This window comes from Eptatretus burgeri, chromosome 6, assembly GCF_056783735.1.
Source record: "Eptatretus burgeri isolate ZD-2024b chromosome 6, Ebu_testis_v1, whole genome shotgun sequence".
Taxonomy (NCBI): domain Eukaryota; kingdom Metazoa; phylum Chordata; class Myxini; order Myxiniformes; family Myxinidae; genus Eptatretus; species Eptatretus burgeri.
Window position 1 is genome coordinate 103,626,195 of NC_140966.1, and position 17,113 is coordinate 103,643,307.

The following is a 17,113-nucleotide window of genomic DNA, read 5'->3' on the forward strand; positions in this document are numbered from 1 at the left end:
CAAAAAAACCTGAGATCGGTCAAAACCGGAAAATCTTCTCGTTCATCATAACTTTTCAGACGACATATTTCCGAGCTGCCTCTCTCAATAGCAATGGCTCTGGTACAACCCAACAGAGTTTTACTTGGTGCAGCATCATTTGCTATCGCAAATGTAATAGCCCGAAAGGATTTCACAAAAAGTGAAGATGAATTCGCTTGATTATCTTGGTGTTCTGAGTTTGAAAACTGATAAGAGGAATGAGAAGGGAAAACATATTATACAAATTTCAAGTGAGGAAGGAGATTGTCACAATGTTAGTTTTCTTCCAAATGACCCATTGCAAATAATTAATAGAATATTATTACTATTAGGAAGTAAAAAGGCAAGAAACACTGGAAATAATAATTGTTTCAAAGAAGCATCAGCCATATTAGATGATTTAATGACGATGAAAATATTTAATAAATGTCAATACAAAAATATTTTATTCCATACTAGCTGGGGTACCTGGTGTTGCCCATTGCTGTTCCAATCCTGTTGGCATTTTAAAGAAATCAAATTGTGACTTATTTCTATTTTTTGTGTGGGCATAAAACACTTCTCTACACCCAGCGATCGGTTAAAACCTGGCCTCCAATGCCAGTAGCCGACTGGGAATCCTCCGTTGTGAAAAGTCCTTCCTCGGCCCACCTAAGCTCCTGACCACCTACAAAGCTTTCATCCGCAGCCTGATTGAGTGCTGCTCTCCCCTCTGGGCTGGTGCTCTTGCCTCCCACCTTTCTCGGCTTCACGCTGTGGAAACCAAGGCATTTCGGATCATTGGTATCTCCCACGGTGAGGCTGAGTCTTTGGGCCTCTCACTCTCTCACCGCAGGCAGGTCGGTGGTCTTTCTGTCTTCGACCATCTCCTCTCCGGTCTCGCGCCCCTGCTCTGTCTGCGATATGTCCCCACCATATTATAGCAGGGCACTCAAGGTCCGCCAATAACCCCCTTCTGGTAAAACTACCAAAATCACAAATCACTGCTCACCTTCACTCTTTCATTCCTCTGTTTTTTTCCTGCCTTTGGAATAAACTCCCACACTCTATTCAATCCCATTCTTCCCTCCAGGCCTTCAAAACAGCTGTTCACCACCATCTCTTGTCTTCCCCAATCCAAAAACACGATCTTTTCTACCCCCGTTAATCCACCCCAAACCCACCTCCTTCAAATCCCCTGCTTTCCTTCCTGAAAGTCCCTGTAATGTCCATCTTGTATACCCCGTGTTCCCCATCCCATCCCTATCCCTTCCACAGATCTCCTAATGTCTTCTGTTCCCCACTGTTTTGTCCTTCCTTCTCCCGCCCCTTGTCTCATGCCCCCCCCCCTTGCTGTGCGTTGTGTGTTAGCTCTATGAGCCTCAACAATGTATACAAAAAAAATTTTCAAGTGAGGAATGGAGTCGGGATCATTTAATATTACCTTTCATGTAGCCGCAATGGCTGCGGCACAATAGAGCATTCAATTCGAGGGTTGTAGGGGTTTTTTTTTTGAAATTTTTTTTTTTCAAATTTTTCAAAAAAAATTTCCCTCCTAAAACACTCACTCACTGGCACTCACTCAATGAACCTCTGAAAGTTTGATAAAGATCTGCTTCGCCATCTCTGGAAAAAAAAAAGAGGTGACAGACAAACATCTCTCTTATTAGTGTAGTAGATAGTAGAAAAATCATGCAAATTATGATACAAGCATCAAATTTGGCATTTCTGTTCTGCAGGGCTTTCTCATCAAAATCTGCCCGATTGGCCATTTGAAAATCCAAATTTTGAAAATAAAAAAAAAAAACTTCAAAAAAATTTGAAGTCACAGCTGGCTGAAATTCTTGAAGCGCAAGTGAGCATCCCAGACAGAGAACCAAGGGGAGATGCAGTCATCATTGATGGCTCAGCACTTATCAATGCCCTACCTCCACGCACTTCAAAGATATTTGATGACTATGCTGAAGAAGACATCATCCCAAAGGTGGAATCCTATGGTGCCAGGTACGAGAGGGTGGACGTAGTGTTTGATGTGTACAAGAAGTCAAGTCTGAAGTCCGAGGCAAAGTCGAAAAGGGGGCAAGGAATCAGAAGAAGAGTGACAGGAACCAGTAAGACCCCAAGTAACTGGAGAAGCTTTCTTCGAGATGACAGCAACAAGACTGAGCTGTTTCACTTCCTTGTGGAAAAGATGTTTGAAGCACAGACGACGAGCACAGTCATTGTCACAAAAGGAGAAGATGCCATGAGCAACACAAGGAAGTCACTGGATCCTGTGTCTCCATGTTGTCATGAAGAAGCTGACACTCGAATATTTGTACACACCAGGGATGCAACGCCGGATGGGAGCAAGTCCATTATCATGAAGGCTAATGACACGGACGTACTAGTCATAGCAATATCTGTACTGCCATCCTTACAGGAACTAGGTCTTGACAACATGTGGATTGCCTTTGGCCAAGGAGCCATGGTGCGATGGATTCCAGTCCACGAGGTAGTTTCTGCAATATGGTCTGAGAAAGCTAGAGGGATCCCATACTTCATGCGTTTACTGGATGTGACGTCGTGTTAGCCTTCCGCGGTAAAGGGAAGAAAACTGCATGGCAGACTTGAAACGTCTTTGATGATGTTTCTGAAACATTCACCAATCTCAGCCAGCATCCAACATTGATTCATGATCTTGACTTTTTTGAAGTTTTTTTTTTTTCAAATTTTTCTAAATTTGGATTTTCAAATGGCCAATCAGGCAGATTTGATTAGAATCCCATGGAGAACAAATGTGCCAAATTTGATGCTTGTATAATCATTTGCACGATTCCTCTCAAAAATTGCTGTTATCTGCCCCACTATATAGTATAGATTTTTAAAAAAGACCCCAGTGCTAAAGTATTCTTTCGGTCCTGCTGCTGAAAAGTGGGAGGAAAGGTGTGGTGGTTATTCGATAAAATATTTGTTTGTTTTTCGACAATTTTCTTCAATTAATTTCCATCCTGTTGATTTGATAGTTAATGGGGAAATTTGAAACTTCTGAAATGCTTTTATGAGATTGATGGGGAGTGAAGGTATGAGGGGGTGTGTAGTGAGGGGGTTTGTGTATTTTATTTATGTACTAGCAAATACCACCCATCGCTTTGCTGATGGGAATACTGAGAGGGGGAGAAAAGAGGGGGGAGAGTGGGGTTGGTGGAGGAGGAAAGAGAGAGGAGGGATGGGGAGGGAGAGTGAGGAAGGGTGGGGGAAGGGAAGGCAGATGTGCAGTGGAGTGTCAATTCTGATTCATAATCTCATCAAAATGATTCTGCATTGAACAACAGTGAAGATCGAAACAAAATAATTTCTGAAATCCATTTTCTTCCGGTCATGCTATAAATACCGCCAAAGAACAAACACTGCCCGGACATGTCCAGAGATAAACACAATCCGGAGACAAACACTGCCCGGACATGTCTGGAGCCAAGCCGTCCAGAGACAAACACCACCCAGACACATCCAGAGACAAATTCCCGTCCAGACAAACACCGCCCGGAGACAAACACTGCCCGGCCATAACTACCGTCCAGACATAACCACTGTCTGGATACGTCGAGAGAGAGGGAGAGGGAGAGAGAGAGAGAAGTGGGATGAGGGGGTGGGACAAAGAGAGATAGGGATGGTGGTAGGCAGGGCCGTCTTAACAGCCTTGTAGGCCCTGGGCTAAGCAATACACTGGGGCCCCTACCCACCCACCTACGGGAATAAAAATGTAAACGGTCAATAAAATTAAGCCTATAGATTTATTGGTACTTTCAACAAAATCAATGTTTAAACATAAAAAAAACATGCTGTAAAGTGAGGATTAATTAACACAAACTTTTGAACAATATAGCATAAGCCTTGAAAAACACAAACATTACAAATATTTATGGTATAGTATTGTATAGTATTTATTAATTTATTGACAGCATACATAGATTTAAAAAATATTGACTGGTTAACTATTACATATATATGTTTAATCAGTATTAGTGCTGATTTCGCAACTGTTTTGAATAAGCACCTAAAATCAATCTCGTGAAAACAAAATAAAAATATCTAGCAGCACATTTACTAGCCAAATATTAAAGTCAGACCTACTTGATTCGTGCAAGTAACAGAATTGATGGTTGAAAATCACTTGACGTCAGTCACTCTTTCTTCTTTGAAGTGTTGTCATTAAACGTTAAAACAAAAGCAAACACCAACACACAACCTCACACTAATTAGGCAATTAAAATCCACAGCTGCAAGTCAGATTAACATTATAACAAGGTAATATTATTGAATAAACAATACAATATTATTGCAGATTAAACGTTATAAGAAAACATTTGTCAGATCGTGATGCACAAATTATTTATATTATAAATATAATTTTAAAAGGGATTTGAATCCCTCCCAGGCCTTTCCAGCGAGAGGTCGAGTAATTATCCACCCTGCCAAGAGATCTCTCATGAACAATATGGCAGCATGGGGCCCCTGGGCAACTGCCCAGTATGCCCATGCCTTAAGACAGCCCAGGTGGTTGGGAAGTTAGCAGAGAATATGTTATGCTTTAAGAAAAAAAACACACACACACATATACACACACACACACACACACACACACACACACACACACACACACACACACACACACACACACACACACACACACACACACACACTTATTTGTGTGGATTATTTCAATATTTTTGTGTTTCATTAAATCATTAATTATTTTCAAATTGATGCAGGTTCTTATTATTCATCCAGTCGTATTAAAACAGTAAAAGTTTGTAATTGAAAAAAGCTGGACTTACTAGTAGATAAAGCTGACATTTTGGTGAGAATCCACTCACATTGGCCACAGCAGATGGTGAAATGAAGAAGAGGCTAGAGAATCGCCACGTGACCTCTGCTAGTGATAAGGTCAGTTGGTCTGTAGACCAATCCAGGTGTCACATGACGGTTGCAGATGGCATGGAAGAGATGTTATAGCTTTGTCCCACAAACATGAGAGATGAAATTGCAAACTGCCATTTTTGAGAGATGGTGGGTTGCGTTTTTGTTGAGAGCGTCTCTCATTAAAAGTGGTTAATTTTTGGTTTTTCAATTTGTTGCATATCTCCCATTTCCATACCATATAGGCATCCCCGAACAACGAATGACCGATTGCTGAAGTATCATCCTTAACAGGGCCTATGCACACCACAGAAGAAAGAACCAGAAGAATGGCGAGACTGAAACACTGAAACCTGCACCCGGCAAGATGCAGGTAGTCCCACTAATCGTCTCACATACAGGTGCCACACTAGTGCCCTCAAACATGCTCACACCCTCACTGTCACCTGTCACGGCATGCACGACCCACGCAGCTTTGACCCTCTCTTCACCCCGATGCTGACAGCTTAACAGGTGGCGAAATCATTTCCTGAGTGGGTATTTAGAGTAAGCATAAATGTAATTAAATGTCACATTAGATATTTGTCGCTATTTTGTATAAGTGATGTCTCCCCATCCCTATGTTGTTGTTGTTGTTCGTCTTTCGGCTGCTCCCGTTCGGGGTCGCCACAGTGGATCATCCGTTATGATCCGCATACTGATTTTGCATAGGTTTTACGCCAGATGCCCTTCCTGACGCAACCCTGGTCGCCTCCAACGACACAGGGATAAGGATTGGGTTTCGCCATGATTCCGGGCTGCCCTACACCCTCTCATAGCGTGGCCCAGTGCAGAGCACCCGTCATCAAGCAATCCTCCAACCCAAGCCTCCGAGTAGCCGGATTACAGGCGCACGCCACTACGCCCGGTGTCTACCCATCCCTATGTCTGTTTCTAAAATTATCAACCTGTTTGATGCTATTTGTTGATGTTTTTCCATTTGGACCTGTCTTAAATATTTCTTTTTAGCATCTGTTAGGCCTAAACACAGTAGATTTGTCAGAAAAATGGCCTGGGTACCTGCCAGAGCATAATTCGCCTCAGAGGGCTCGGGAGTGAGAGTTCACGACGGAGTCGGCCGGTTCACCAGGCTGAGCAGCACCATTGGTGATAGAGCGGGGAGGGTGTGGCACGTCATGGATGATGCACATTGCCAAAGGCATACATGATGGGGTCACTCGGGAAGCGGAAGAGACCTTGACCATGATGGTGACGGCTGCACCAGACTGCTCCTTGAAACACCCAAGTCACGCATCCCTCTCACTTTCCTTATCCACGGGACATTTTCCCTGACAGAGAAACGGGACCAGAACTGTCTGTCAAGCTTGAACAGGTTTGCCTGCAACTTTCTTTGTCCTGTCATTTACCTATGTCCATCTCTTATCATGTGAATAATTGGGCCCAAACGACATATTAAGTGAGGCACCCCAATCATTCATTGTTACCATGGGTGTGTATCGGTTCGAGGGTAAGAGGTTTATTCATTGCATACTAGTTATTGCAATTGCTTCTCTTGTTACTTCCTCCCATGCCATTTATTTCAATTATACGTGGTCTCAGATGAATTCTACTTGCCCTGTTGACTTATTCTGATGGTTATTAATCAATTTTGTTTAAGGTTGATTTGTGCTGCAGAAGATTGCACCATGTGATCAATGTTTACTCAGACTCATTAGATCGGTTACATGGTTGACTATCGGCATAAAGCTTTGGTGGCTCAGCAGTTACAGTGGCATGGTAGTGGAGATTAAAAGGTTGTGATCCGACCCAGAGTCATTGACTCACCTTGTCTTTGCAGTTGTATTAACACGACTCGCCAGATTTGAACTAGGCAACCGTAACAATATATTTTGTGTTCATTTCTACAGTTGTTCTGTTGATATTTCAAAACTCCTTCATGTAAAAACTCATTATTACAAAATGTGCACCCGTCGGAGTCTCTTGCAAGTCATAAAATCCTCAGGCGGGCAGGCAGTGAAAGGTGGAACAAGAACCTCCCAGGTTGAGGTACCGTTGTGACAAGTTAATCTCTCTTGTTGGTTGTAATCTCCTCAAGTGGATATCAAAGGAGATTACAACCAACGAGAAAGATGAACTTGTAGTCTCTCTCATCTCTCTTTTGTATGAACATTCTCTTGAGACAAACTTTACACTTAGAAGGCCATCTCTGGTGTGAACTTGATGAAGACACTGAAAAGCACTTTGGTGCAAAAATTCCTTCATGCAAACTGTCCACTTACAGGGCCTTTCTCATTGGTTGTAATCTTGCACAAACACCTCAAAGGGTTCACAGTATCTGTCTTCTTTTATTTTTAGGATTGCCCCATGCTCGGAACAGGACACAAAACATGCATGCAAGTGGGAGACAAGTTGGACACAGAAGGAAACTAAGGAGGGATAACTGCAAAATTGGAAGGAGGAGGGATTGGGGTGGGGTTAACGAGGGGAGAAAAGATTATGGTTTTGGCTTAGGTAAGATTTGAGATGGTGGTGAAAAGCTGTCTTGAATACCTGGAGGGAATAATGAGATTGAAGAGGATGTGGAAGTTGATTCCATAAGTGGGAAAAAGAGGAACAAATGAGTGGAGGTGAGCAGTGATCTTGGTTGTTTCGCTGGAATGGGGTCGATGGTGGACCGTGTGAGCTCTGCAGAAAGAAGCACGGAAAAAGCGGAGGGTGCAAGGCCAGAAAGGAGATATAGAGACAGACTCCACTGACCTGTCTGCGATGGTGAAGTGATAGGCCCATATTATCAGTTTCATCGCAGGAGATTCCAATAATATTAAAGGCCTTGGTTTCCTCGGCATCAAGCAGGAGCAAAATGTGAGGCAGGGGAGCCAGCCCAGAGGAGAGAGCAGTACTCCATCAAGCTGTGGATTAAGGCCTTAGAGGTGGAAAGGAGTTCAGGTGTGCCACGGAAGGACTTTGTACAATGGAGGATGCCCAGTCTGCAGTTGGCTTTGGAGGCCAACCACACTCTGTTGCCTCTGGGTATTTATTTAGACATACGTTTAAGATAATCTGGATAATTTAGTCAAATTGTAAATAAAGAAGTTTCATATCATCAACATTGTGGCACGAATATCATGTTAAATGGACTGTTTACTAAACTCACTTGAAATCGAGACCGCAACTGGCTCCGTATCTTCGGGTATGCTTACCACCTTTTTTGACATGGTGAGCTGGCTGTGCCCTATGGATGGTCAAAACCTCCACGCATGCGACAATGACAACAGAGTGCAGGGATTAGGAGTTGACACTTTTGACAATAAGCCACAACTCCTTCCTTCACAACGAAGATGGTGTCCATAATAATGTTTAAACTAATGCCGATTTCACCAACAAAACAACATTAAAAATGATAAATGTAATTTGAATTTGTCGGTTTAAAAATGATAAATGCACTTTGAATTTGCTGGTTTAAAAATGATAAATGCAATTTGAATTTGCCGGTTTAAGAATGATAAATGTAATTTAAATTTGCTGGTTTAAAAATGATAAATGCAATTTGAATTTGCCAGTTTAAGAATGATAAATGCAATTTGAATTTTCCGGTTTAAAAATGATGAATGCAATTTGAATTTGCCGGTTTAAAAATGATAAATGCAATTTGAATTTGCCGGTTTAAGAATGATAAATGTAATTTGAATTTGCCGGTTTAACCAGAGAGTTGGTGTCAAAGCCACCTAATGCTCGCCTGTTAATACATTTATCGTTTTAAAAAGACTAGTCTAATTATATTTTTTATAAAGCATTGCAATGAAGTCTGATCCAAATAATTGTAAAGCAATATATGTATTGGTATATTGTAATCAGTAAAAAATAGTGTGGTAGATAAAAAACATTAGAAAGGAAACTAGTATAAACAGGCGAGAATTGGGTGGCTTTAACACCATCTCAGGTTGAAATTTAAAAGAAATTAAAATCATTTGTTAATTTCAACCACTACACCAATAGTATACCCCAAAGGAACCTCCATGCCAAATGTCAGCATCCTAGTACAGATATTAAATGAATGGCAAGCTTCTAAATAGCTTGCACCAAAAACTTTAATGTTGATGTGGTACATAAAAGTTAAGTTCAAAACAGGTCAAAAATTTTAAACATTTGAAATTATTTTTTTTATTTCAACTTCACTACATCAATAATATACCCCAAAGGAACCTCCATGCCAAATATCAGCATCCTAGTACACATATTAAATTAATGGCAAGCTTCGAAATAACTTGCACCAAAAACTTTAACATTTTCACGCTCACGCAGACGCTGACGCTGGGGGTATCACTATAGCTCTCTGTTCTTCGAACAGGCGAGCTAAAAATGATAAATGTAATTTGAATTTGCCGGTTTAAAAATGATAAATGGAATTTGAATTTGCCGGTTTAAGAATGATAAATGTAATTTGAATTTGGCAGTTTAAAAATGATAAATTTAATTTGAATTTGTTGGTATAAAAATGATTAATGTAATTTGAATTTGCCAGTTAAAAATGATAAATTTAATTTGAATTTGCCGGTTTAAAAATGATAATAGCAATTTGAATTTTCCAGCTCAAAAAATGATGCTTAATTTGAATTTGTCGGTTTAAAAGTGAAAAATTTAATTTGAAGGCGTCTCTGGTTCCTTCTTTCAGCTCGAGGTTTTAATGGTTTGAAGGTTTGATAGTTTCTCAGAACTCTACTTGTTAGTATGAGGACGACAAACACAAGGAGTGTAAACAGGGCTTTGAGACTATGTATTTAATCCATACACATGGGGAGAGCACCAAAGAGGAAAACTAAAATTTAGAATTTTAAGAGAATAGATTGACAGAGAGAAAACAGGTTTGGGATGTATGTGGGAAGAAGGGGGAGAAGATGGAGAGAGGATTACAAAGGAAAGATTTGGGACTTGGGAGGCCAAGATATAGGAGTAAAGGAACCATGACGTACGTGATGGAATCAGAAATTCCGACAGATGCGTACATAATAAGTGAATACAAGTGCTTTTGACAGGCAAAGTGCAAAACAAGCGAAAAGAAGAATCGAAATTTAATTGTAAAAATGAAGAATCCGAATCCCAAAACTTAATTCAATCGGAAATCCTTGCCTGGGGAAACCAAGTGAGGGAAGGTAAGACGGTTGGGTCGGGGAAGGAAAAATCCAAAAGAAACTTCAAGGTACAACCTGCTCGAATGTACTGTAGACACGACAACATGACCCCCCCTGATGTTCTCTACAGCGATGGTACACCGATTTTCACTGTAAAACATCACCTTGTGAGGTGAGGTACCTGGACAGGTCGATCTTAACACAAAGGAAGGTTCTACTCTCAGTGGTCCTTGTACGAAGGACACGTCACGATGGCCCAACATCATTACCACGTGTTCCCAACATGGTCTTTGAACTTGTCCTCTTACCTGGATCATCGGAAGGTGCGTTTTGCAGTCCAGAGGTATGGGCTTCAACTTCCTCAACCCCCATCTCTCTCTCGAGGATAACGGTAAACCTCGAGATAAAATAACCACCGTGATAAAACAACCACAAACAAGCACTTATTGGGGGTTCCACGGAAACAGATTCGTCATGTTCGAAAACAAAGCAGAATCTTTACTCCAGAAATAACACAGTGCCGACACTGGGGACATAGATTTATTACGTACGCAATATGACAGAACTTTCTATAACTGCCAACAACGAAAGAAGGAAAAGAGGTAGGAGGTTGAGAAGGATCTGTTGTGCAAGGGAGCGATACGAACGAGGGGGAATGGTCTAGGATGGGGACGGGGTGTCTGATTCCCCTCCCGTGGTGATGAAATTTTGTAATTTTAACCTTAAATTTGTCCATTCTCAGACATTCTTTAATGCGAAATTAAAGCAGAATAATTGTTTCTGATTAATTTATATTTTATCATTAGCAAATACAACCAGTCGCTTCACTGGCGGGGATATTAAGATTGGGGGGTGGGGGGAAGGGAGAGAGGCCTCGCCACATTGTCGCTATCCACTTCAGGATGGAGGAGGACCGAGGAGGATAGGGTAGGGAGGGATGGTGGGGGGGGAGAGGGTGTTTTGGACATGCATTTCATTTGACAGTGGGACTTGAGGGAAAGCAGTGGGCATGGGGGTGGAGGGGCACTCGAGGGAAAGCAGGGTGTGGGGGTAGAGGGGAATAGTCCCCCCCCCTTCTGTCGGCATTAGTACAGGATTGAACTAAATTGGGTAAGTTAAAACAGCACATTCAATTCGGTCATACTAAAGAACGCCTGGACACCGCCCAGAGACGTCTGTGGGGGTCTCTGTGCAGTGTGTGGCCATTGTTTAGAATGAACAGTGTGAGGATTTGGTAGAAGGTAAGATCAAATGTTCCCATATGTACCACATCCGTCTGTGCCGTATACATACCTCTACCTTGCATAGCAAATGCCGACTGTACATCCCAATCGTGACACGAACTGAACTGCTATCGACTGTAGGGCGCTCGGCAAGTGGCTTAAGCACTCAAACAAGCACTCCAATGGAACTTCTGGCTTGGCAAGCGATTGACAAACGCAGTCGATAAACCAATGCACTCGGAACCTCCCAAGCAATGGTCGTCGGATATGAAGAATTGAACACTTTTTTGGTCGTTGGAGCTGCTGCTAAAATTTTGAAATTCGGCTTAGTTTAAGAGATTCTCAAGGTTATAGCATGTGCGGAAAGGAAATAGAGCCACAAGCGCTGGCGTCTCCAGGTGTTTATAAGCATTGCAATGTATCCAGCGATTCATAGGTATCAATAATATGAGTGAGGAAAGAGAGAAAAAAAACTATCCTGTTCCAAGTCAAGGCATGGTCGAGGAGGCCCAAAAAATATGGCCTGTTGAGACCCCAACGAAGTAACCCAGGATACGTATTAAGACCCCAAAGAGAGCGAGGTGTCCGAGGATGTGCCTGATAAGGGATATAATTAAATAAGGCTGTTAATTATCTTGAAAAGGGGTGTTTTAATTAACCCAAACACCAAGTTTTCACTCATGCACTTCCTTGGAGTTTTCTTAGTGTGCATGCAAAGTTTCAGGCTGCCATGTTTTATGGTTTTGGAGATACGGAGGACACACACACACACACACACACACACACACACACACACACACACACACACACACACACACACGTTTGTCATTTTTATTTTTTTTAAACCGGTATCATTTAGGGTTTTCACCTGTTCTCTATTGAGCAAAACGTCAATTCTTAGTCCCTTTTCTTTGAATCGTATTGACATTAATCATTGCTTATCACTTTGAATACATCATTTTAGTTTAAGATTGATTTGATTAACATATACTTCAGTTGGCACTTGATCAATAATATTTATTTAGCAAAAAAAAAAACAAACAAAAAAACCATCAAAGACAAGGCTCCCCAAATGTGTAAATGCTGTAAGCATATGAAGTGCATTTGGAAGATTAATCAAAAAAACATTTTCTACATTAATCTGCAATTCCATTTCTTCCAAAAGCAAACTATATGCATTAACTTCTTCACTCCCAGGCCAGGTGAGGTATCGGAGCATGCGCCGGAGCAGCGCGTCACTGTGTCCACTTTCCACCGGTACTCCAAAGGCCTCCGTCTAGCCATCCCCCAGGAAGATGCCTGGCCCATCCCCATCTCCTTCAGATGCTGATCAACCTGCTGCATGCACGAGGCACGTGGACGGCCCATTGGCCAACTCTACTCACGAGGCTCCCTCGCTGAGAGAATCTGGTGAGCAGGATCAGCATCAGGAAAACGATCCACATGTCCATACAGCCGCAGCTGACGCTCACGGACTATGCAGGTAACAAATCTCATTTAAGTCTCTTTCAGCAACCGCTCGTTGTATACAAAGTCTGACCAGCGATAGCCAAGGATTCTCCAGAGACCTGGTCCAAAGGAATTAAGTCTCTCTCAGATCTCTGGTCAGAGTCCAAGTAGCACATCCATAAAGCAAGACTGGAAGCAACAAGGACCTGAAGACTCAGAGTTTCATCCTGCACAGGTACCGGCAGTGCCACACTCAATGATCCAGTGAATCCATGACTGCCCAGGCCTGACCCAGACGTCTGTTTACCTCTGGCTCCCAGCCAGCAGAGACATTAATATCACTGCCAAGGTTAGTGAACGTCTCCGTGACCTCAACATCCTCGCCACAAACAGGCACAGATAGGATAGCAGCATCCAGGACATCACTGAAAGCCTGGATCTTAATTTTGACCCAGGGAACCCGTAATCCCAGTGGCTCCGACTCTTCATTCAACACCTCAAGGGCCCCCAAAAGGATATCTAGAGTCTCTGCAAAGATGACTGCATCATCTGCGAAATCAAGGTCAGAGATCTTGACATTCCCAAATGATGCACCGTAGCTTGATCTCTCCGTCCCCAGAATCCAGTCCATACAAGTGCTGAAAAGTGTGGGGGCAAGCACACAGACCTCTAATGCTCTCATCTGTCAATATATAGAGAAGTGCTCAAAAGGAAACGATAAGGTCTATCGCATAGATTGAATGCAGGCTTTTAAACACAGACATATAAAAAAATGGGTTCTTTATTATCGTTGATTTTACACACCTTTTGATTGGACTTGTAAGCTTTGGCATAATCATTTTTAGCCCAATCAAATTCCAATCTGTTTCATGGGTAAAATGTTCCATAAAGAAAAACACAAAGTTGTTTCACCTTGGCATTATCACTCAACGCATTATTCTTACGAGTCACAATATCTCCATCTGTTTTCTTAAAAATAAGCTAGATGTACATCATGGCTTTCCTTCAAGAACAGCCAAATTCCATGTGCAAGTCATTTGGTTTAGTTTCATATGTTGACATGTAATGTACCTTTGAAGGTACGTTACATTGAGAGGTTTCTTCGATTTAAGTCTCTTTTTCAACATCTCTTCTGTTTTCAGATTAAGAGTACATTCACTACTCATTTCATCAATAACAAATTCATTCTGGGCAGCAAAAGCATAATCAACACCCAAAAACAATCAATTTACATTATCATTTTCTTTGGAGTTAAAATCTAATTTTTATTCCATGCAGAACTTTATCATAATCACAAAATCCAAACGCACCTTTAAGGGGAACTGCCATGGTAAAAAATTTCTGTTATTATATCATCGTTGTGCATTTCCTTCCTTTGACTACAGCCAGGGTCTGTGTTTGTTGCAGTTGCCATATCAGAAAGAAAACCTTCAACAGCCCCCTTACCCATTCTATCACTAAACTAATGCAGTGTAAATGTCATAATTTTGGACATAGCAGAGACATAATCAACTGCTTCAACTTCATGTGTTCCAATATACAAACAGACAATGTCAAACATTTTCCAAAGAAATCATTGACGACTGTGGCATTTGTGTTATTCTCAGCCTTATTAAATGTAAATTTACACAACAAGAAACTATCGGTGAGATTCAAATAAGTTTGTTGATTATTTCTTTAAAAGCTTTTTGGCCCGTTTATAGCATGTACCTTGAAGTCTTCCTTTTTAATGGAGTTTGAGATGATAATGGTATCATCCAAATCATAGATATTATCAATTGCTTTTCTACTTGTATTTATTGAGTAAAAATTATTTTTTTAATTTTGGAAACCATGACCCTAATATTTAGATTATTTTCAGGATCTTTCTTGGGGAAACAATCCAGTTTTGCCTTTGTTAATTTATGAGATTTATTTTGAGCATCTTTATTCTCTTTATAAGCACCGGAAACATTTCCCATGGCAGAAGCCGTTGAACCAATTAGGTCTTCATGTTTAAGAACTGTTGAACCTAAACCCATTAGAGCAGGGGTCGGGAACGTTTTTGACTCAGAGAGCCATTAAAGCAAAATATTTGGAAATCTATTTCAGTGAGAGCCATATAATATATTTTAAGACTGAATTCAACTAAATGTGAGTATAATAAGCCTCTGAATTTATTCTTTTAAATAATGTTGTTATAATACTCACCATTAATGGGACTTCTGGTGCTGCATGGATTTGCTGATGGCTTTGTAGTCTGGTTGGTACTTGGTGAGGTTAAGCTTCATGCAAGCGTTGAGGCTTTCATCCGTTAGACGTGATCGTAGGTTGGACTTGATGTTTTTAAGATGTGAGAATGACTGCTCACATGCATACGTAGATCCAAACAAGGTTAATACAGCAATACTCACACGCTGCAGTGTGAGGTGTGTGACAGGAAGCGCGTTCCAAGTTTTGATAATCAGCTCGTCTTCGGGTTGAAGTTTTTTCATTTCTGTCCACATGTGCTTGCTCGCCAACTCTGCTTTCTGTCGTGCGATTCTTTCCAAATCTTCATTCAGTGACTTGAACTTATTCACCCACATGTCTGAGGCCTTCAGGTCAGCCACTTCTGCTTCAAAATCTCTGACGGAGACACCAGGAATGTAACTCAGGTCGGCTGTGTTCAGTGAACACTCGTTTGGATGGGTGATGAACTTAAAAAGACGAGTGTGCTCACGAAATTCTCCAAAGCGTGCTTTGAATGACTGTAGGAGACTGGATGTGAAGCCAGCTAACTGGTGGAGATCAAAGTTTTGAGTGGGCTCACTTGCTGTGCATGCATCTTTAAATTGTCTCAGTTTTTCAAAATGTAGTAAACGACCTGTTTCAAGATCCATGATAAAGAGCTCCAGCTTGTTTTCAAAAGCAAACACGGCTTGTTGAAGGGATAACACTGTATTTCCAATGCCTTGCATTTTCACGTTGAGCTCGTTCAGATGTTCAGTCATATCCACGAGATAGTAAAACTTGAGGAGCCACTCAGTTTCGGCTAGCTCAGGATGCTCAATCCCTTTCATTTCAAGGAAAGTCCGGATTTCGTTCAGGCAAGCCGCAAAACGGCAAAGCACCTTCCCTCTTGACAACCAACGCACATTGCTGTGCAAAAGCAGACTGTGATAGTTATTTCCAACTTCATCCAGCAGTGTTTTAAACTGGCGAGCATTTAAGGCTCGGGCAACAATAAAGTTGATCACACGAATGACCAGTGACATCACTTCGCCAAGCTGCCCATCACACATCTGAGCACAAAGTGCCTCCTGGTGTAGAATGCAATGGAAACTTAGGATGGGTCTATTTTCATGTTCACGGAGAAGCGCCACAAATCCTTTGTTTTTCCCCACCATACACGGAGCACCATCAGTACACACCGAGATAAGTTTATCCATTCGTAGATTTTTTTCTTGAGCGAACTCCATGAAAGACTTGAATAAATACTCACCTCTTGTGGACCCTTTTATTGGCAGAACAGCAAGACTTTCTTCGCGCAGTGTATCACCAGCAACATATCTTGCAATCACACTGAACTGCGACAAATGGCTTACGTCTGTTGACTCATCCAAAGCCAGGGAAAAGAACGGCGCTGTATTTATGTCCTTCACTTGCGTTTCCTCCACTTGGTTTGCCATCATGATGGTACGATCATGAACAGTTCTTGCCGACAGAGGCATGTCTTGTATCCGTTTGATTATCTTGTCTTTGTTCGGAAGATCATCAAAAAGTTCATTGGCGACATCCAGCATGAACGTTTTTGCATACTCGCCATCTGTGAATGGTTTTCCGTTCCTCACTATTGCTAAAGATCCAGCAAAGCTGGCGGAATTATAGTCACCTTGCCGGGTCCATACGCGGAGTTGCTGCTGGCTGGCTTGCACCCTGCTCAGTAGCTCTTGGCATGCTTTCTTTCTGCTGTCTCCCGCAGGGTATTTTGATGCAAAGGTAGCATGGCGTGTGTCGAAGTGCCACTTTATATTCGACCGTTTCATCGATGCAATTTTGTCATTGCAAATTAGACACACCACAGAACCTGCTCTCTCCACAAAGGCGAATTCTTCGGCCCATTCGTCCTGAAATGTAGGATACTCCTCATCTTTTTTTCTTTTCGCCATCTTCTTCGTCGAAGGGTTAGCTTTGAGCAAATGAGAGAGAGGGAGATGTTGACCCAAGTGAGTCTGGCTGGCCTGCGCACGGGCTGACATACTCGAGAGGTGCGGCGCGGCCGGCCGACTCTGGGATGCTGTCGCCTCAGCGGTGGCGCGTGATTGGTCGAGATGAATTCCGTGACGCGTCTCGGCGGCGGCACGTCATTGGAGGAACCGAAATCACGAGTCGCCTCAGCGGTGGCGCGTGATTGGTCAAGATGAATTCCAGGACGCGTCTCGGCGGCGGCAC

General features: G+C 42.0%; 1 protein-coding gene and 1 pseudogene across 8 annotated transcripts in view; both read right to left on the bottom strand.

Moving 5' to 3' along the window:
- The window catches only part of LOC147025504 (uncharacterized), a 60,527-nt gene that overhangs the window by 33,188 nt on the left and 10,226 nt on the right, over positions 1-17,113 (bottom strand). For 3 of the 8 annotated variants that reach the window (XM_085886988.1, XM_085886991.1, XM_085886989.1), the window contains one exon: positions 10,337-13,338. The exons of 3 other annotated variants lie outside the window; for them this stretch is intronic. In XM_085886988.1, the coding sequence (XP_085743114.1) occupies positions 10,337-10,400 (64 nt within the window). In that variant the 5' untranslated portion in view covers positions 10,401-13,338. 2 more of the 8 variants (XM_085886990.1, XM_085886987.1) reach the window with 2 other exon arrangements.
- LOC147025505 (signal recognition particle RNA) lies at positions 5,668-5,808 on the bottom strand (annotated as a pseudogene).